The sequence below is a fragment of the Marmota marmota genome, unplaced genomic scaffold (assembly GCF_001458135.2).
Source record: "Marmota marmota marmota unplaced genomic scaffold, marMar, whole genome shotgun sequence".
Taxonomy (NCBI): Eukaryota; Metazoa; Chordata; class Mammalia; order Rodentia; family Sciuridae; genus Marmota; species Marmota marmota.
This window is the reverse complement of record NW_025999982.1, coordinates 23,054,381-23,075,630: the sequence shown is the minus strand read 5'-3', so window position 1 is coordinate 23,075,630 and position 21,250 is coordinate 23,054,381. Positions and strand designations below refer to the sequence as shown.

Below are 21,250 nucleotides of genomic sequence, written 5' to 3'. Positions count from 1 at the left end.
ACAGCATGAATCAGAAATTGGTGCTTCAGATGGCTCTAGGGAAATTTTATTAACTTCTTAAATTTTAAAATTCCTATTTTTAAGATTTACACTTTAAGTTTTAAAGTGAGTTTGTGATGATAATAGGAGCTGTAAGTTTGACTAAATTGTTACCCAGTAATAGGAAAATTGCTGTATTAAAACATGAATAAGATCATTCAAAGGTAGGAAAAAAAACAAGGTATTTTTTAAACATTTATTTTTACAGAGGAGCAAGAGGAATCAGTTTATAATCTCTACATCTCTGAAGTTCGAAACATTAGACTTAGATTAGAGAACTGTGAAGATCGACTAATCAGACAGATTCGAACTCCCCTGGAAAGAGATGATTTGCATGAAAGTGTGTTCAGAATCACAGAGCAGGAGGTAAGAGTTACAAATATGTTGGGGCAAAAAAATAAGATCAAGGACTCTCTCAGTAATCATACAGGTTCAACTTTGCACACTGGTTACTTGGTAAGGTCTGATTGTGTGTTTATTACTGATTGTAAAATGTGATTCTGTAATTTTACCTCTGACTTAGGTAAACATGCAAGCTTGTGCCCTTTCACTCATCTTGAGGGGTTTCTCAAATGAGTCATTATACCCCTGCTGTATACCTGGGTGATAAGTTATGTTTGGGTCTAAGGAGATAGGCAGCACTGATTATAAAACTGGAATTCCAAGTCTTTGTTTCTTTGATAAAGAAAAATTATAGAATTTGTAGATTTTAAAGTCAGTGACCATAATGTAAACTGTGTTTTAAAACTATTTTAAGAAAATTACCCCATCTGGAGTGATCACCTAATACCTGTGTATGTTCATTGTCTTATAGAAACTAAAGAAAGAGCTGGAACGACTTAAAGATGATTTAGGAACCATCACAAATAAATGTGAAGAGTTTTTCAGTCAAGCAGCAGCCTCTTCATCTGTTCCTACCCTAAGATCTGAGCTCAGCGTGGTTGTTCAGAACATGAACCAAGTCTATTCTATGTCTTCTACATACATCGAGAAGTATGTAACTACCGTACTAACATGCAATTTGCCTCTTAATGTCATCACTTTTATATGCTGTTAATTTAAAAATTTATGAACAGAAATATTCAATTTTATTTTGTCTTAAGAAATATATTAAATTTTCCTGTGGATTTATAACACTTCTCCATGCTGAAAGGGGATATAAATGCTTTAAGATTAGTGCATAAGGCATTATCTTCCCACATTATGGTTCTGGTAGTGTAGCAGTCCTAACCTGCAGGGGTTTCTGTCTTTACTTGGTTAAACAAACTTAGAAATTGTTTTATGTTGGAATCTCTTTATGAATACTGACTGTGGGGCAGAGCATGTGTTGGAGTACATACTGTCTATTCAGAAGAGAGTCAGCTGAATGCCAATCTTACAGTAAATTTTCAGTGTTCTCCTCTGAAAAATACGCTATGCCATGTGTCATAATGGTACTTTAGGACTGAATTATGCAAAAATAAACATGCAACAGTAAGAGCTATTATTTAATTTCCTTTTAAAGGCTGAAAACAGTTAATTTGGTATTAAAAAACACTCAAGCTGCAGAAGCCCTTGTAAAACTTTATGAAACCAAACTGTGTGAAGAAGAAGCAGTTATAGCTGACAAGAATAATATTGAGAATCTAATAAGTACTTTAAAGGTAAGAGTCTCACTTTTGGCTATTTTTCAAGATCATATGAGTATTTTTTTAGCACTGAGTTCAGATCTTCAAAATCAGCACTAAGTGTCTTGGTTGGAATATATTTTTGATATATTCAGTCTATTTCATCTCTATAATTCTATAATTTACTATAAATAAATATGTTCAATCATAATATGAGCAACATACTTATTTGAAGCTTAAACCTTTTTGACAGTAGGTTATTATAATCAATTCATGTTGATCACAAGAGAAATTGAATCTGAAAATGAAATTATTTATAATAGAGTCACCTACTAAAAGAGAAGAATTAATTGAAGAAAGGAAAAAGCTTGGTGATTGCACTATTTCTGTACATAATGCACTTAGCAGAGCAGTTGCAAAACATTGTGAAGTTATCTCTGAATTTTAATTTATGTATTCATTTTTTATATCTTTGTTTTATTTATTTAATTTTTTATGTGGTGCTGAGGATCAAACCCAGTGCCTCATACATGCAAGGCAAGTGCTCAACCACTGAGCTACAACACCAGCCCCCATGTATTCATTTTTAAATAATGAGATTAGTAACATTAAAAAAATTTTAAAAATGTTTTATATTTATAGGTGACAAACTTAAGGAATATATTTATCTTATTAATTTGAAAACTCTGAACTTAATAAAATTGTCATTTTTTAAAAATCAAAGCACAGTTGCTGGGTATGGTTTTATAGACCTGTAATCCTAGTTACTAGGGAGATAGAGGCAAGAGGTTTGAAAATTTGATAACAACGTTGGCAACTTGACAAGACTCTGGCAAAAAATAACAAAGGCTGGAGATATAGCCCGGTGGTAAAGTGCCTCTGGGTTCAATCTTTAGTACCAAAAAACAAGAAACAACAAAACACATCAAACTATAGCCAGATATTGGCCATTTAATAAAGTTAAGCCTAATATACTTAGTGTGTGAAATATAGTCTTTACTTCATCTGATTTTATGTGTCATTTATAAATAAATTGTAACATTGCATAACTAATGCGTACCCCCCGTAACTCATTGATTAATTTTATAACTCTCTTTAATTAATGTATTTTAGCAATGGCGGTCTGAAGTTGATGAAAAGAGAGAGGTTTTCCATGCCCTGGAGGATGAGTTGCAGAAGGCAAAGGCCATCAGTGATGAAATGTTTAAGACGTATAAAGAAAGGGACCTTGATTTTGACTGGCACAAGGAAAAAGCAGATCAGTTAGTTGAAAGGTGGCAAAATGTTCAAGTGCAGATTGACAACAGGTACATATCATTATTGGTTCAGTTTAAGTGCAGATTTGATGTCTTATCTATGGATATTGGATAAACTTCAAACTTAAGCTTTTTAAAAAATTCCATAGTTAATTGTGTTAACTACAAGAGCTGTACCTAATTATATTTCTTTCCTATGTGGTATACTTTAATAGACATTTAACTTCAAAATAAGCATTTTTCAATCCTGTGTAATTAAAAATATTGGTGTTTTCTGACACTTGTGGAATTAATTTATTGCTTTTTTTGAAGAAAAAGAAAACAATACAGTTTTGTAATTATTACTAACATATAATATCCACACATGACTAAGAGCATGAATCACATGTTTATTTGTTAGGGCTCTATATAACAACATATATTAGACCTAAGAAATGTAAATAAATTGAAATGGCCTGATGTTCATTTTAATTGAAGATATAAGAAAGTTTAAATCACTCAGTGAAAATTTAAAAACATGAAATGGGATAGTTTTAGGGCTCATCTTTAAAGACACGGATTAGCGTCCTTTCTCATTCATCTTTAGTTTATATCCGTGTAAATTAGATGCTTTTATGAGATTGAGAAATGAAATAATGTTCATACATATAGTGTCTTGTTTCTGTAGGTTAAAATGTGCTGGTTTTAGAATTATAGCAACAAGTTTTTGATCATAGCTCCTGGAAAATACACTGAGTCCATGTTGAGCTATTCTTTAAAGTGCCTTCTCTTCATTTCAAAAGTGAGCTGCCATTTGAAGCAAACCTTGGTTGTTCAAGACTTTCTGATAATAATTATTATTAAGTCCCTATTTTCCTGGTTTTTAACTTTCTTCTCTTGGGCTCATTCGTAGGTAGAATAACCAGTATCACTAAATTGTACAACTCCAGGATCAAAATAGTTATAACTCAACTCAAAGCCAGTGTGAAAGGCCCTTGGATATGTACCTTGGGGTGCTACAGCCTTGAATGCTTTACAGATACCCTTCATTGTGCTTGATGAATAGGACAGTGCTTTTCTCTCTCCCTTCCCTACACCTTCTACCCTTCCTATGGATGCTGTTGGAAACTGTCTGTTCTCTTTCTGTTCTCTTAGGCTACGGGACTTGGAGGGCATCGGGAAATCACTAAAATATTACAGAGACACCTATCATCCTTTAGATGATTGGATCCAGCAGGTGGAAACTACTCAGAGAAAGATTCAAGAAAATCAGCCTGAAAACAGCAAAACCCTAGCCACACAGTTGAATCAACAGAAGGTCTGTAAAAAATTCCTTGTCCCAAGGTTGTGTCTACATTGGTCAGTCACGTCCCTTATCTTCCTTTCCTGTCTTAAAAGCAGATATTTTGAGAAAAATGGGGAGTACATAATACTGAAATTCTGCAACCCAAACCTATGTACATTACTTATTTTTATTTCTTGGCAATAATTTGGAAGTTTTCAAATTCCTAATGATCATTTAATCATAGGCATGGAAATCTCTTTGGTACTTTTCTGGCCAAAATAGTTTCATGAGTTCCCAAATAAATGAAAATACAGAGTAGTAGAAAATTATACAGTGACGTTGGACAGAACATTGAGTGGTTGGGGAGTTTTGTTCTAACTTTAGGGGTTAGTAATTTCTAACTCTGTTTTCATCAGGAATAGGTGATAGTCAAGTATATCCAGGCCACTTTTGCATAATTCCTATGGGGTTTAGTAATTTTTGCTTTTGAATCCTCATGAGGATATGGGTCACTTAGAAGTCTTAATCTAGAAGTTTATAATTTACCCATAAGCTAAATTGTATATTTAATTTGTAATTTTCCTGTAAGGCAAGTTGCATATTAAATGCAAAGGGCTTAGGAGTTGTACTTTTAAGTGATGTGGGTATTTCTTAGTTCTCAAGCATCTTAAGAAATAAAGTAGCATAGAGTTCCTCATCCTGTTTCTTCTAAACTGTGTGTGTTTCTAGATGCTGGTGTCTGAAATAGAAATGAAACAAAGCAAAATGGATGAATGTCAAAAATATGCAGAACAATACTCAGCTATAGTAAAGGTAAGATTTAGTTACTCTAGTCAAACTTAATGTTCAGTATATAAGGCTGTGATGTACTTTAAAAGCCATGCTAGTAGAGGGAGGATCTCACTGAGTCGCTTAGCACCTCACATTTACTGAGGCTGGCTTTGAACTCATGATCCTCCTGCCTCAGCCTCCCAAGCCTTTGGGATTACAGGCGTGCATTACCACGCTCAGATTTTCTTATTCTTGTCTAGAAATTCTGGGTGAAATTGGAGTCCAATGACAGTCCCTGATTTGTTCATTGTGTGTGTGTGTGTGTGTGTATGTCTCTGCCACATGTGTGCCTGAGCATGTGTGTGCGCACACCGACACACCCACATACCCTCCCTCATGAACATAAATATCGGAATAAATATATAGCTCTGAAATTCATTTCCTAACCCTTTTTCCTCTTTTTTTTCGAACATCAAGGAGTTTCTGACTTTTTTTTGTTGTTTTTCTTTTTTGTTCTAGGGATTGAACTCAGGAGCACTTTATCATAAAGCTATATCCCTATTCCATTTATTTTTTATTTCAAAATACTGTCTCAGTTGTCAAGGCTGGCCTTGAACTTGTGATCCTCCTGCCTCAGCCCCCTTCAGCTGGAATTATAGTCGTGCGCCACTGTACTGGCTAAGCTTTGACTTTTAAACTTAGCAGATGTTTCCCATGCTTTTCTGGTTATCACTGATAGTTTCTCAACTTTCTAGATCCATAGTTTATCCAGAGGAAGGGGAGACTGTTTATAACTAAAATATTATGTGTGTGTGTCTATGTGTGTGTATTTTTGTGCAAGTATTGAGCCCAGGTACACTTAAGCACTGAGCTAAGTCCCCAGCCTTTTTTATTTTCATTTTGAGACAGAGTCTCACTAAATTGCTTAGGGCCTCACTAAGTTGCTTAAGGCCTTAACTAAGTTGTTAAGGCTGGTCCTGAACTTGTGATTCTCCTGTCTCAGCCTCCCAGGCCCTGGGGATTATAGGCATGTGCCACCACATAAATATTTTTATGAAGTTACAAAAAGAATTGAGAACTTTCCTGACCATACCGCTTTTATCAACACACCTTGGAAGCATCTCCAGGATCTGATAGATTCCTAAAAAATGTAGTTTTGTAGTGTTTTATTTAAAATTCATTCAGTGAAACTAGATTTTAATTTTCTGCATTTAATCACTGTAGGATGAAGCTCTAGGGCTTGCCTTAATTAATTTTATAATATTGACTCTTTTATATAGGACTATGAGTTACAAACTATGACCTACCGGGCCATGGTAGATTCACAACAAAAATCTCCAGTGAAACGCCGAAGAATGCAGAGCTCAGCAGATCTTATTATTCAAGAGGTAATAAAAATATGAGGGGGACAGGGCATAAAAGAGTGAAACAATATTTTTAAACAATTTTATTTATTTTAATTATGTTAAAACACGATATAAAATATACCATTTTAATCATTTAAAAAGGTACAGTTTAATGGCATTTTAATATATCACAATGCTGTGTAATCATATCCACTACTCATTTCCAGTAAATTTTTATTATCTCAAATAGAAAATCTATACCCATAACTACATTTTGTTAAGAGTTTTTAAAATCCTTTTTAAAATCAAGATCAATTCAGGATCAGTGATTAACTACAAAGATAAATAAATGTATTTCATGATTAAACTTAGAATTAGCATGCATATGGTATGCATAACTGTAGCTCATCGATACCTAGTTACCATTAATTATTGGGGTGTTGTGTGTTTTATTCTACCAAAGCTTAGTTAATATTACAATTATTACTCAGTTTATTCAATTTGTTAAGGACAACTGGAAATTACATTTTTATTAATTTTTTCCTTACTTGCAGTTCATGGACCTACGGACCCGGTACACTGCTCTGGTTACTCTCATGACACAATATATTAAATTTGCTGGTGATTCATTGAAAAGGCTGGAAGAGGAGGAGGTAACCATTATCAACCAACAGCTAAATAACAAGCATCTAGATACAAGCAGGAACTACAGTATGGTTTGGGAAAGCAAAAAGAGGTTCTATGAGTTTACATGACTGATAGCTAATATACAAGTAATTAACAGTGAATTTTCAATAAAAAAGAGCAAAGGCCTAAGATTTTTGTTTGCTCATTCTAAAGATTTTCTTGAATAGAAGAGCATTTTAAAAATTTCTAATTCAGGTGGCCTGGGGATGTAGCCTAGTGGTAGAGTGCAGTGGGTTAAATCTCCAGTACCACAAACAAACATCCCACAATTCCCCTTTAAGACCCAACATGATATGGTTAATATCTCAAATGGTTTTATTTTCAACTTTATCACTGATAAAGCTTTCTCAGTGAAGTATGGTTACTGCTATTATGATGTCTAGAGAAATATTATATGAACACATTTGTTTATGCATTTTAAATTATATCCTCCAGGAGTTAAAAGTTATTTTAATTTAAATATATTAAAAAGACATCAACTTAGAAGGAGTTGGTGTTTGTATAAAACAATACTAAATTTTAAAAAATCATGGAGTTTGGGGCTTTGTTTATATTTTTGCCAAAACGTGGTCATGATAAAAAGACTAGGTAACACTTTGATTTGGAGCACTTCAATAACTTTGATTCTACGTTTATTAACAGTAAATTATCATTAAAGCCTTATTTTTCTAATCTTGATGGTATTATTCTGTGCTTTATTATCTTGATGTGCTTTCTATTCCTAACCTGAGAACAGACAAAGATAGTAAATCCTGAAATAAGTAAAATGAGTAAAAAGGTGGGGTATAGCCACCTTACTTTGACTATTTTTCAAATTCTGAGTATGATTATAATTATAACTCTTATTCATATAATGAAAGATCTGAAACAGTAGTAGACATTTATTAGATGTTACTCTCTTAGTTTCTGAAAATTTGACTGCTTTTATAAACTATTTTAGTCTGTTCAGAGCTAATCATTTTCTGCAACTCAATCATTAACATAGCTGATTTCAAGACTTTATATCCAGTTTCCTTTATGCTTAGAAAGGAGAAACAAAATATTTTTGGCTGTCTTAATAATTGGTATGTACCTCTTATGTGTGAACAAATATCCATAATTTTTAGTTTTTGAGAAATCTTGCTCCATTTAAAATGATATGCATATCTTTTAAATTATATGTTCTGTAGGTAAATGTAAGAAAATAATTTAAGTCCTTTTCTTTTAGTGTATATCTGATTATACATATGTGGGCCACCTTTCTTAATTTATCTGAGAAAGCAGAAGTTGATAGAGACAGAAGATGTTTTGTTTATTTTCTTTCATAACTTATTACAAAGCTACAAGGTCAAGACATTGTTGTAATTCATAAAAACAGACAGATGAATTCAGTGAAATCAAACACACATTGATTTTAGATTTTTGGTTAAGTACAAAGAGAATTTTAGGAAGAAAGGATGGTCTTTTCAATAAACAGTGCTGGAAAAATTGGATATCCATATACAGAAAAAATATGAACTTCAGTGTGTACCATGTGCTACATGCAGAAATAAACTCAGAAAAAAATAAATTCAAATGAAAAATCTAAAACTATAAAACTTATACAAGAAAGCATAGAAACAATCGATGTTTTAATAAGGCTTTAAGCAAATACAAGTCATCATTACCATCCTCTGAAATATCAGATTTATATAGTGAATTGAGTATCAAAAGCACTCTAGTTATGAAAGACATGCAAAAACTATAATTTGAAATTGACTTACAAAACCCTCACCATTTGAGGATCACATTAATAGATTGTCCTATAAAAGATATTTAAGTCGGGCATGGTGGTACATGCCTGTAATCTCAGTGGCTTGGGAGGCTGAGATAGGAGGATGGCAAGTTCAAAGCCAGCTTCAGCAAAACTGAGGTGCTAAGCAACTCAGTGAGACCCTGTCTCTAAATAAAATGCAAGATAGGGATGGGGATGTGGCTCAGTGGTTGAGTGCCCCTGAGTTCAATCCCCAGTAACTACTCCCCCCGCCCCCCAAAAAAAGGAAAAAAAAGATATTTAGCTCAAATTTTAGGTTCAAAAGAGTATGTTTGAAGTTTTGAAGATCTTGAGAAACCTTGGTCTGAAAGCAGAATTTTTCATAATAAGCATAAAATCAAAGGTAGGTGCCAGGTAATTTCAGAGGTAATGCCAAATTAGAGAAATGTTGTGGAGTATCTGTAATGGCTATTAGCTATGATAAAGAGATTTTTTTTTCCATCTAATTTGAGAGCAAACTCTTAGGTATTAATCACATTGTGAGGGGAACATGTAGAGAAAATGTTATTTTTATGCAAATAAGTTCAGGATCTACAAAAAGGCAAATCAGCATGTGGTCTAAATTATTTCAAGTACTCTTTGTAGCTAGCATTTGCCAAGAAAATCAGAGTTCTGAGATAGTGTGAGATTTATTAACAAATCACCAGGATGACTCTAATTAAGGTATGGAGGGCCCATCAAGCTTTTTCCTAAAGGAAACAGAATATGAGCTTTGAACTTCTTAATAATAGTTGAGTTTTAAAGAAGGTTTGATAAGCATATGGAAAAGACCCTCTTTGAAATTATTTTTGAAAATATTGAAACCTTAATATTTTAAATACATAGAGTGTTTTAGTGTCACCACAGTTGATCCTAGTACCAGAAGAAAGAAAATAGAGTGTTGAGCATAGCAGTTTGTGATGAGATTTATTTCTATGTGAACTCTTATTAAAAAACTACATTTAGATGGGGAAGGAAATAACTGAAATTCTCATGAAAATTATTGGTGATCAAGAAATTCAAGAAAGCAAAATGAGATGCATGGTCCATAATGTAAATTAAATTCTTGAAATTCATCTGAGTATCTCAATGAAAACAAGTCTGCTATCTAAAGCAATTTCACTACTTTCATTTAAGTTGTTTCTAATTATAGTGATGTCAAATTGATTCAAAACGAATAGCATTATGATATTAATAAAGAGAAATTAAATTGTCATTCTAAACTAATCCTGGTTACCTAGTTCTGATGTCAATGTGAAGTGGACTCCTCCCAGCTGAGACTGTTTCTCTAATCAGTAGAGTAAAATGTTTTTCTTACATTTTATTTAATAAATTGGAGCTGAACCTCTTAGTATATTTTTAAGAGTATTGATGTTTAACAAATTTATTTTTTAATTACTGGGTACTTGTCAAAGGTGGATTCATATGAGGCTGTTATTAACAAAACCATCCAAATCTGTGAGTATATGAAGCACATCTTTAAAGTCATCAGGGACAAGAGCTGCCTTTGCATTAACAATTCCAGTTTCTATAGTTGTCATCACAGGCAAGTATAATCACATAAGGAATTTAGGGATAAAGTTTTTATGTAACTTTCTTTCTTCCTCATGTTAAGTATTATTTCTGAATTTGGCTTTCTGTTCTCAACTTGTGTGTTTTGTTTCTTTAACCATGAAACATGGGAAAGTAAATATCATTTTAAGTTCCCACCGGGCTAGCTAATGTTATTTGGTTCCAATATGATGTATGTTTTTCCTGACTCCTAGCACTAAGTTGTGTGCAAGAATTATAAGGGCACCATTGCGAGAGTTTTAGTTCCTACTTTGTCACTTATCCATTGTGTGAGTTTGCAAAATTATTTAACCTCGTATTTCCCCTTCATTTTTTTTTTTTTTTAAAAAAAAAGGTCATGCTAGATGTTTTGTAAGGTCCTTTCTTGGTATAAATCCCTGAGCTACCTAATTTTTAAAACGAAATTATTCCTGTGGGACAAAAAAAGATTCTCCAGGACACCCATCCTGGAGGATTTTCTGTCCACTCCTGCTGACCTCTGATGCTTCCTCTCTGAAGAAGGTGGTGCTGTGGTGGTGGTGATGCTGCTTGTGCCATGTTTGGGTTCTCTTGGTTTTGTACGTACTTTTAGGCACGTTGCTCCACGTGTCATGAAGTAAATTTGAATAGAACGGCTGTGACACTTTCAAAAATGTGTCTTATAGATGAAAAGGTGCAAGGAGACTTCTGAACATGGGGCATACTCAGATCTGCTTCAGCGTCAGAAGGCAACAATGATGGAGAATAGCAAGCTCACAGGAAAGATTGGTGAACTGGAAAAAATGGTAGTGGAACTGCAGAAGCAAAAGTCCCGAGTGGAGGAAGAACTTCCGAAGGTCAAGGAGGCTGCAGAAAATGAGTTGAGAAAGCAGCAGAGAAATGTAGAAGACATAGCCTTGCAGAAGATAAGGGCTGAAAGTGAGGCCAAGCAGTACCGCCGGGAACTGGAGACCATTGTGAGGGAGAAGGAAGCCGCACAGCGGGAACTGGAGCGGGTGAGGCAGCTTACCTTAGAGGCCGAGGCCAAAAGAGCAGCTGTGGAAGAAAACCTCCTGAATTTTCGGAATCAGTTAGAGGAGAACACCTTTACAAGAAGAACCCTGGAGGATCATCTGAAAAGGAAAGACTTGAGTCTTAATGATTTGGAGCAGCAAAAAAATAAATTGATGGAAGAATTAAGAAGAAAGAAAGACAGCGAGGAAGAACTCTTGAGGCTGGTAAAGCAGATGGAAAAAGACCTTGCATTTCAAAAACAGGTGGCAGAGAAACAGTTGAAGGAAAAGCAAAAAATTGAATTGGAAGCTAGAAGAAAAATAACTGAAATTCAGTATTCATGTAGAGAAAATGCTTTGCCTGCTTGTGCGATCACACAGGCTACATCGTGCAGGGCAGGAGTGGGTATTCAGAAAGAGAATGACAAACAGAAAGCTGAGGAACTCAGACAGCAGGTAGATGAACTAACCATCGCCAACAGAAAGGCTGAAAAAGACATGCGGGAGCTGAAGTATGAGCTTAACGCCCTCCAGCTTGAAAAAACCTCATCTGAGGAAAAGGCTCGCTTGCTGAAAGATAAACTGGATGAAACAAATAACACACTACAATGCCTTAAGCTAGAGCTGGAGAGGAAGGACCAGGTAGAGGAAGGGTATTCTCAGCAACTCAGAGAACTTAGTAAGCAGTTGAACCAAACCACAGGTAAGGCTGAAGAAGTCATGCAAGAAGCCAATGATCTCAAGAAAATAAAGCACAGTTATCAATTAGAATTAGAATCTCTCCATCATGAAAAAGGGAAACTACAAAGAGAAGTAGACAGAATTACCAGGGCGCACACGTTAGCAGAGAGGAATATTCAGCATTTAAATTCCCAGGTTCATTCTTTCCAGGATGAGAAGGAATTGTCAAATGAAAGAGGACGCCTCTGCCAGAGAAGATCAGATCATCTAAAAGAACAGTTTGAGAAAAGCCATGAGCAGTTGCTTCAGAATATTAAAGCTGAGAAAGAAAATAATGATAAGATCCAAAAGCTCAACAAAGAATTGGAAAAGAGTAATGAATGTGCAGAAATGCTAAAACAAAAAGTCGACGAGCTTACTAGGCAGAATAATGAAACCAAATTAATGATGCAGAGAATTCAGGCAGAATCAAAGAATATAGTTTTAGAGAAACAAGCTATCCAGCAAAGATGTGAAGTACTGAAAATTCAGGCAGATGGTTTTAAAGATCAGTTACGAAACACAAATGAGCACTTGCATAAACAGACAAAAACAGAACAGGATTTCCAGAGAAAAATTAAAAGCCTAGAAGAAGACCTGGCCAAGAGTCAAAACTTAGTAAGTGAATTCAAGCAAAAGTGTGACCAACAGAACATTATCATCCAGAACACTGAGAAAGAGGTTAGAAATTTGAACGCTGAGCTGAACGCTTCCAAAGAGGAAAAACGGAGGGGGGAACAGAAAGTTCAGTTTCAACAGGCTCAGGTGCAAGAGTTAAATAATAGATTGAAAAAGGTACAAGATGAACTGCACTTAAAGACCATAGAAGAGCAGATGACCCATAGAAAGATGGTTCTGTTTCAGGAAGAGTCTGATAAATTCAAACGTTCAGCAGAGGAGTTTCGGAAAAAGATGGAAAAATTAATGGAGTCCAAGGTCATTACTGAAAATGATATTTCAGGCATTAAGCTTGACTTCGCATCTCTTCAGCGGGAAAACTGCAGAGCTCAAGAGAACGCCAAGCTTTGTGAAACAAATATTAAAGAGCTTGAAAGGCAGCTCCAGCGGTACCGTGAGCAAATGCAGCAAGGGCAGCACATGGAAGCAAACCACTACCAAAAATGTCGGAAACTTGAGGACGAGCTGATGACCCAGAAACGTGAAGTTGAAAACCTGAAGCAAAAAATGGATCAGCAGATAAAGGAGCATGAACACCAGTTAGTTTTGCTCCAGTGTGAAATCCAGAAAAAGAACGCAGCCAACAACTGCACCTTCACGCCAGAATTTGAGCTGACAGTGAAGGAGTGTCAACACTCTCCAGAGTTCCCCTCTAGGACCACTGGGCACCTTCACTCAACAGCCAGACCGCCTCTGTTGAGATGGACTCAAGAACCACAGCAGGTAGAAGAGAAATGGCAGCATCGGGTTGTTGAGCAAATGCCCAAAGAAGTCCAGTTCCGGCCTCCAGGGGCTCCAATCGAGAGAGAGAAAAGCCAGCAGTGTTATTCTGAGTATTTTTCTCAAACAAGCACTGAATTACAGATAACTTTTGATGAGAAAAACCCTATTACAAAGCTATCAGAAATAGAGAAGATAAGAGATCAAGCCCTGCACAGTTGCCGAGCACCTGCCAGGTGTCAGGATGGCAAATGTGAAATGGAGTTGGTGAAGCTCTTGACACCCTTAGAGGTATACTCTGTGTTCTGAGACCTTATCAGCTACCTAATGTCAAGTTTCTTCTATTTCTTTTCTCTCCTAGACTAAGTTTTTTAGCAATTTTGAATGTGTTTGGCTTTGTATTTCTGAGAGGAAAGTAACGCTGTAATTTTTCTAGTGATTTACCTGAATCTAGTAAGTTAGATTTTTTAATTTGCGAATGTTTGACATTAAGCACACAGACATAATGAGTATACTGGTATGTCTGTGGGAATGTATTTCAAAAAATGTGACTATAAAAACAAGCCAGAAGAACCAGGCTGTTAACGTTAACCTTGGCCATATTCTGTGGTCACATTTTTTCTCAGTGCAACATGCATTTTTACTATCATTGTCATCTAAAGTAAACTTCAGGCTCTTAAAATAATAATATTACTTATTCCTGAAACCACCCCCCCTTGTTTTGAAATTTTTTCCTTCACTTATCTTTGTAATTATATTTTGATTGAGAATGGGTAAGTAACATCAAGTTCTTTAGGTGACTTTTAACATCTTAAAAATTCCTGTTGCAGATAGCTAAGGACAAGCAGTATGCTGTGCATACAGAAGTCACAACATTAAAACAAGAACAGAACTCAGCTCCCAGTGCTAAAGAATGGATGCTGGAAGGATGCAGAGGGTCAGATGGACTCAAGAGAGATTTCCTGCAGAAAGGCTTAGAACCAGAGACTTCCCAGAATGTCAATAGTGACCTGGCCTGTTCAGTTAGGGATGATGAATTTAAATTCCAAGGTCTCAGGGATATCGTGACTGCCAGGCAGTTGGTTGAAGCTAAGCTTCTGGACATGAGAACAGTTGAACAGCTCCGACTTGGTCTGAAGACTGTTGAAGAAGTTCAGAAAACTCTTAGCAAGTTTTTGACGAAAGCTAACTCAATTGCAGGCCTTTATTTAGAATCTACAAAAGAAAAGATTTCATTTTCCTCAGCAGCCAAGAAAATCATAATAGACAAAATGATGGCGTTAGCCTTTTTAGAAGCTCAGGCTGCAACAGGTTTTATCATTGATCCCATTTCAGGTCAGACATATTCTGTTGAAGATGCTGTGCTCAAAGGGGTTGTTGATCCTGAATTCAGAATTAGGCTCCTTGAGGCAGAGAAGGCAGTCCTTGGATATCCATACTCTTCTAAGACATTGTCAGTGTTTCAAGCTATGGAAAATAGAATGCTTGACAGACAAAAAGGTAAACATATTTTAGAGGCCCAGATTGCCAGTGGGGGTGTCATTGACCCCGTGAGAGGCATTCGTGTTCCTCCAGAAATTGCTCTGCAGCTGGGACTATTAAATAATGCCATCTTACAATTTTTACATGAGCCATCCAGCAACACAAGGGTTTTTCCTAATCCCAATAACAAGCAAGCTCTGTATTACTCAGAATTACTGCGAATGTGTGTGTTCGATGTTGATTGCCAGTGCTTTCTGTTGCCATTTGGGGAGAGGGACATTTCTAATCTCAATGTAGAGAAAACTCACAAAATTTCTGTGATAGATGTTAAAACAGGAGCAGAACTGACTGCATATGAAGCTTTCCAGAGAAATCTTATTGACAAAAGTGTTTATCTTGAACTGTCAGGACAGCAGTATCAGTGGAAGGAAGCCACATTTTTTGAGTCCTATGGGCATCCTTCACAAATGCTGATTGACACTAAAACAGGATTACAGTTCAATATCAGTGAGGCTATAGAGCAGGGAACAATTGACAAAGCCTTGCTCAAAAAATATCAGGAAGGCCTCATCACACTTACAGAATTTGCTGATTCTTTGCTGAACCGGTTAGTTCCCAAGAAGGATATGCATAGTCCTATCGCAGGCTATTGGCTGACTGCTAGTGGGGAAAGGATCTCTTTACTAAAGGCCTCCAGGAGAAATTTGGTTGATCGGACCACTGCCCTCCGATGCCTTGAAGCCCAGGTCAGCACAGGCGGGATAATTGATCCCCTAACTGGCAAAAAGTACAGGGTGGCTGAAGCTTTGCATAGAGGCCTAGTGGATGAGGGCTTTGCCCAGCAGCTAAGACAGTGTGAGTTAGTTATCACAGGGATTAGCCATCCCGTCACCAACAAAGCAATGTCAGTGGCAGAAGCTGTGAATGCAAATATCATAAGTAAGGAAATGGGAATCCGATGTCTGGAATTTCAGTACTTGACAGGGGGCTTGATGGAGCCTCAGGTTCACTCTCGGTTATCCATAGAAGAGGCTCTCCAAGTAGGTATCATAGATGTCCTCATTGCCACAAGACTCAAAGATCAAAAATCATATAACCGGAATATAATATGTCCCCGGACCAAAAGAAAGCTGAATTATAAAGAAGCCTTAGAAAAAGCTGATTTTGATTTCCACACAGGACTTAAACTCTTAGAAGTGTCTGAACCTTTGATGACAGGAATTTCCAGCCTCTATTACTCTTCGTAATAGGACATGTTTAAAAAACTTTACGCAAGGGGCAATGCTGGTGGGCTTGTACCACCTATTTACAGCATGGTATTGACTACATATGCAATCTAGGAACTGTGAAACTGACCACTGCTTATTTCTTGAAGGCCGGAAATAGTTCACTACTTAGACAATAATTTTTCAACTGAACATAACCAAAGATTTAGTGCCCTTAAAATGGTTCCATTTAGCTTGAGAATAGCTTTTTGAATCTTACCCACACTAAAATAAATGCATTTTGCCTAGAATATGGGGTACATGTGATGCACTTACCATGTTCACAGCAGCATTTCTTCACACTGGCCTGGTGTTCACATTCCCATTTACTGACACATTGCATTCCCTGAAAGCACTTGACCAAGCACCACAGAATCTTAAGAGATGGAAATTCATTTCCTCCCCCATTGAGGCTGCAGTGTGTAAGATTGCTTTGGAAAAAGAAAAAAATTTGTGTTTTCTTGCTTGTAGTAACCTTTCCATATTAAAACATTCCCCATTATCTCTCATTCCTAGTTGAGATTTTGGAATTAAAAGCTAACATTATGAATGTATTGTCAGAGGAGTGGGAAGGATTTTCCGCATTCTATATATTTCTCATCTTTCATCTTTAAATATAGATTCTTAATCCTTTCAGCTTTCCATTGTTGGATACCTTTCTGTTAAGGAGATTGAGATTGTAATGCTAATGCAAAGGCAGCAAAGCAAAAATCTTCTAGTGCCTCATGAAATAAAGGTTTTTTGTTTGTTTGTTTTTGTATTGATGTAGCAGCTGGGAGGATAGACCAATAATTTAAAAATGTTTGTTACAGCTTTCTTTGCTACTGTAAACATTTTGGAAGTACATCTGCTATGCAATATAGTTAAGTGAATGAATAAAATGAGTAACCTGTGTGTGATGAGCAAATGTTTTTACATTCTTGATTTTGGTGGATAGGTTAGTTTAATAGTGCAGTCATTTACTGGAATGTAATTTTATTTTTAACCACTCACATCTGTCAGAAGTCACTGGAAGAAGAAAAGAAAGAGCATGTCGAAAAAGCCAAAGAATTACAGAAATGGGTATCAAATATCAACAAGACATTGAGAGATGGAGAGAAGGCTGGAAAATCTCCCTTCTCTAAGCAAAAGGTATTCACAGAGGTCCTGGCTTGAAAATAATTGTGGGTAGAACTTACTGAGCTGATGATATAGCCCATCTTGCACAGTATCTAATTCTTTACCTTACTGACCCCCAGTTTTTATTGGAAAGCAATCATAAGAAGAGAGAGGTTAGATAACTGCCCAAGGAATCACAGTTAGAATGTGGCAGAAGGTGATGTCTGATTTGAAAGCCTGAACTATATATTGACTTTGCTATTAGTAAACTAGGTTTTGCCATTAGTAAAATAGGTTGCCCTTAGTAAAATAGGTTGCCCTGTTCTTCCTAAATGTTTAGATCTGCTTCCCAAGAACTGCAATGAGAACTGATGAAGAGCAGAGTTGTCCTGTTTTGTGTCCAGAGTGATCCATACACTCCATACCATAAAGATATGCAGTTGCAGTCTTGTTCTTCCAGACATAAACATAATAAGTTCAAGAACAGTGAAAATATGAAGTAGGATATTAACATTTTTGAGTAGTAACCTTAGTTGTGCTTTTCTGGGTCATTTCTATTTCATAAGGAAGTATCCACAGTCCACCACTGGAAACTTTAGCTTCTTTCTTTTAACCAAGTGAATTATTTGGGTGCATGAGCTATCTTCTGAACCCCCATTACTTGAGATGCCAGTGCTCCATGATGCCTCTTGAACTGTACCACCTGAAGCCCTTAGGACATTGGTAATTAAGGAGCAGATTCTACTAGTGTTGCTACTCATGGTGGGAATTGCTGCTACATTTTCAAAAAGTAAATTTCCATTAAGATAAGTGGAAATTTTTTTCTTTGAGTAATACTTTTGTCACCATTGCCCTCTTATGCCTATCTGACATTTGGAAATATCCAGGACTATCATTTAACCTTGATATGTAGTGTATCGCCCAGCTCTGCCACAGTACTCACTTGTAATCATTGAAACAGACACTGTTGATATTATTATAATGAAAGACATCAGTGTCTTGTTTAATTTTGCCCATGATGTAAGGGCAGGAATACCTTATCTGGGATTCACTCTTAGGGAAGTTCATTGACTCACGTTCACTTGAAATATCATTCAGTTGAAATAAAGCTGTTTTAGCTCAGTCTTACATGGTATGTATTATGTAGCATGGAAGAGATGAGATATTGAGAAGCATTTACATTTGGTGTTTTAAACCAAGAGTTTTAGGATAATTTAATGTAAATATTTATCATATTTCCCCTTTTTCTCTCTTCTCAAAAATAGGAAGATAATGAAAATAGGCACATAAGCCTTAGCAAAAGATTCCTCAGCAGAATAGGTTTCTTTACAGAAACATGAATCATTTTAACATTCTGTAGTTTCAGATTCTCCAAAACATTACTAAGTCAGTTCTAATGTACATAAGGGAGACAGATACATTTTAATGTAGATCACAGCCTTATTTATAACTCTCTAAGAACACTTGATGGTCTTTTCATTAAAGGAAATTTAAGTAATTTGATGTATGTGGTAAGTGTGTCTGCCAGAATTCCATATGGCCTCATGATTATTTATAACCATGAAAAATTGACTCTAATAGGATACACAGGGTCAAAGGTGAATATATCTTTCATGGGCCTATCATTTATTCACATTTTTACTCATTTAAAAGTATGACAATTGCTGGAATATATTCAAAAGTGATATACTGAGGGATTAGAAGTCAGTGTTCCAACTTCTTGCTTTTTGCCAAACAGATCAGTTTTACTTCTCTGACTGCCACGGGTGACTTTTAATAAGAGAGGTCCTTTGCATCAGAATATTTAATCTTGATCTGCAGACATACTGAATAATACTTTTACCATATTTTTTTTCCAAAGGGAACCTTGTATTTAAGAGGTTGGGGAAAGAAACTCTGGAGGTGGTGTTCCACATTTACAAATCCTTCTGAGAACCATGATGTATGAGAATAACATTGGGCCAATGAACCTCTGACCACCTCAGTGTTATAGCTACCTTTATTCATCTTTGGGCTAGACAGATGTAGGAAATATGTTACCTCATGAAAATGATAGCACTGAGGATAGAGAAAAGCACTTTCCTTAATTAAGCATTCTAAATTAAAGTACTCTTCTTACCCAGGCCTACAGATACTTAGAAACTGATTTGTTATGGACTTGGGTCACCCAGAATGTAGATCCGTCACTTGGATCTTAATTGAAACTTGATTAGTTTTTTTAACATTACTGTTGTGTGGTCTTTTAGAGGGGTGTGTTTGAATATGCCTTCTTTGCCTTACAGATTTCCAGTGAGGAAATATCAGCCAAGAAAGAACAGCTATCTGAAGCACTTCAAACCATGCAGCTCTTTCTGGCTAAACATGGAGACAAGTATGTTGCTTTTCATTAGCACTTTTATTCAGAGGAGGGACATGATCTTTAAAATGTTCAGCAAAATAAGCCAGGCACAGTCATTCACACCTGTAATTCCAGTTACTTGGGTTGCTGAGGCAGGGGGATTGCAAGTTAGAAGTCAACCTTGGTAATTTAGTAAAACCCTGTCTGAAAATAAAAAATAAAAGGGGCTGGGGATGTAGCTCAGTGGCAAAGCATACCTGGGTTCAATCCACAATAGCTAAATCAATCAATCAAATGTTGAACAAAAAAGAAGTTGGTAAGTTTTAATCGTGATTTTAAAAATGGAATTCAAATGAATTAGAGTTTACTTCATATCACATAGAGTATAAAATTAGCAATATAGTTCATTGTTACTTCTATCTTTACCACAGCTCAGAAATTTACCTGTTATTCCCATATATTATTGATAAGAAAATAAGCCAGATAGACTAATGGTTAGTAGCTAGTCGGAAATAGAGCTGAAACTCCAAGTCAAGTCTTAGTTCTAGGTAGCATTTTCTGAGACCTCAAACAGGTGGAATCATCCACTCTAATCCTGCTAAACGCTTAACAGTAGATGAGGCAGTCCAGTGTGATCTGATAACTTTCACCTTTTGGAAAACATGTGTTGGTATGTTTTTTGTTTCCTTTGCTATTTTCATGTTTTGGTCCTGCATTTTGCAACAAGGTACTTCATATATTTCAACTAATCACTCAGGAAAGGAATCCACACTTGTCTTAAAGCCCTTTTAGATACCCTCTTTAAGATTATTCCAGAAGGACTTCATATTGCATCTTAGAGAATCAAGTTAATGTCCTTGTAAATTCCCTGTTTATTTATTCTTCAGTTTAAGCAAGTTTCATCTTGAGAAATGGCACCATACTGTCCCCTTTCCTTGTTGGAGCTAAGAACAGTATGTTTTCCTTCTCAAATAACAGCAGTTATTCTGGAAGTTTATATATTGGGGGCATGCTGAAACATCAGTTCACACACTTTCCTTCAGTGCCTTTCTCAAATAAGGGGAGACGTCTAGATGTTTTTACCATCCTAAATTTCACATGCAGTTGGACCAAGGGCTGAGAAATGTGTATGTGGGGCTATATTTTAAGACATGTGACAATGATATTGAGCCTAGTACATAATTTTTATGCTTGAAAGTTAGCATTACTCTTTTCTTACTTTCTATTTTAGAATGACAGAAGAAGAAAGAAATGAATTGGAAAAACAAGTCAAAACTCTTCAAGAAGGTTATAATTTACTATTCAGTGGATCTCTGAAACAAGAATCACAAACCTCATGCGATACAAAGGTAGAAGAGAAGGTAATACTTATTAACCATGAGGCTGTTTCAAGAAGCCTATTTTAATTGCATGACTGTGGAAATAGATGTCAATAATAAATGCATTTGTATGTGGGTAAACTATGAATGGGTTTATTTATGTGTTTGGAGATTTTGGCATTATTAAATACAGTCTTACTCATGCTGATCATCAGTTTCCATGACATCTTAATCTCTGCCTTGCATGATGAAAGAAAAGACTCATTCATTTTTCTAACTCTTTAAAATTCATTCTTCTATTGCCATATTAGGTATTTTATTATAAAATGTGATGTTAAGGAAGATC

General features: G+C 35.9%; 1 protein-coding gene across 34 annotated transcripts in view; it reads left to right on the top strand.

Annotated features, from left to right (window-relative positions):
• Dst (dystonin) overlaps nt 1–21,250 on the top strand; it is a 436,897-nt gene that overhangs the window by 283,720 nt on the left and 131,927 nt on the right. For 33 of the 34 annotated variants that reach the window (XM_015487875.2, XM_048805541.1, XM_048805534.1 and 30 more), the window contains 11 exons: nt 248–405; nt 854–1,032; nt 1,544–1,682; nt 2,760–2,953; nt 4,037–4,199; nt 4,896–4,979; nt 6,218–6,325; nt 6,838–6,936; nt 17,152–17,280; nt 19,530–19,618; nt 20,817–20,946. In XM_015487875.2, the coding sequence (XP_015343361.1) occupies nt 248–405; nt 854–1,032; nt 1,544–1,682; nt 2,760–2,953; nt 4,037–4,199; nt 4,896–4,979; nt 6,218–6,325; nt 6,838–6,936; nt 17,152–17,280; nt 19,530–19,618; nt 20,817–20,946 (1,472 nt within the window). Of the gene's footprint in view, nt 1–247; nt 406–853; nt 1,033–1,543; nt 1,683–2,759; nt 2,954–4,036; nt 4,200–4,895; nt 4,980–6,217; nt 6,326–6,837; nt 6,937–10,957; nt 13,694–14,232; nt 17,052–17,151; nt 17,281–19,529; nt 19,619–20,816; nt 20,947–21,250 lie in introns of those variants that run through there. The other variant, XM_015487876.2, reaches the window with a different exon arrangement.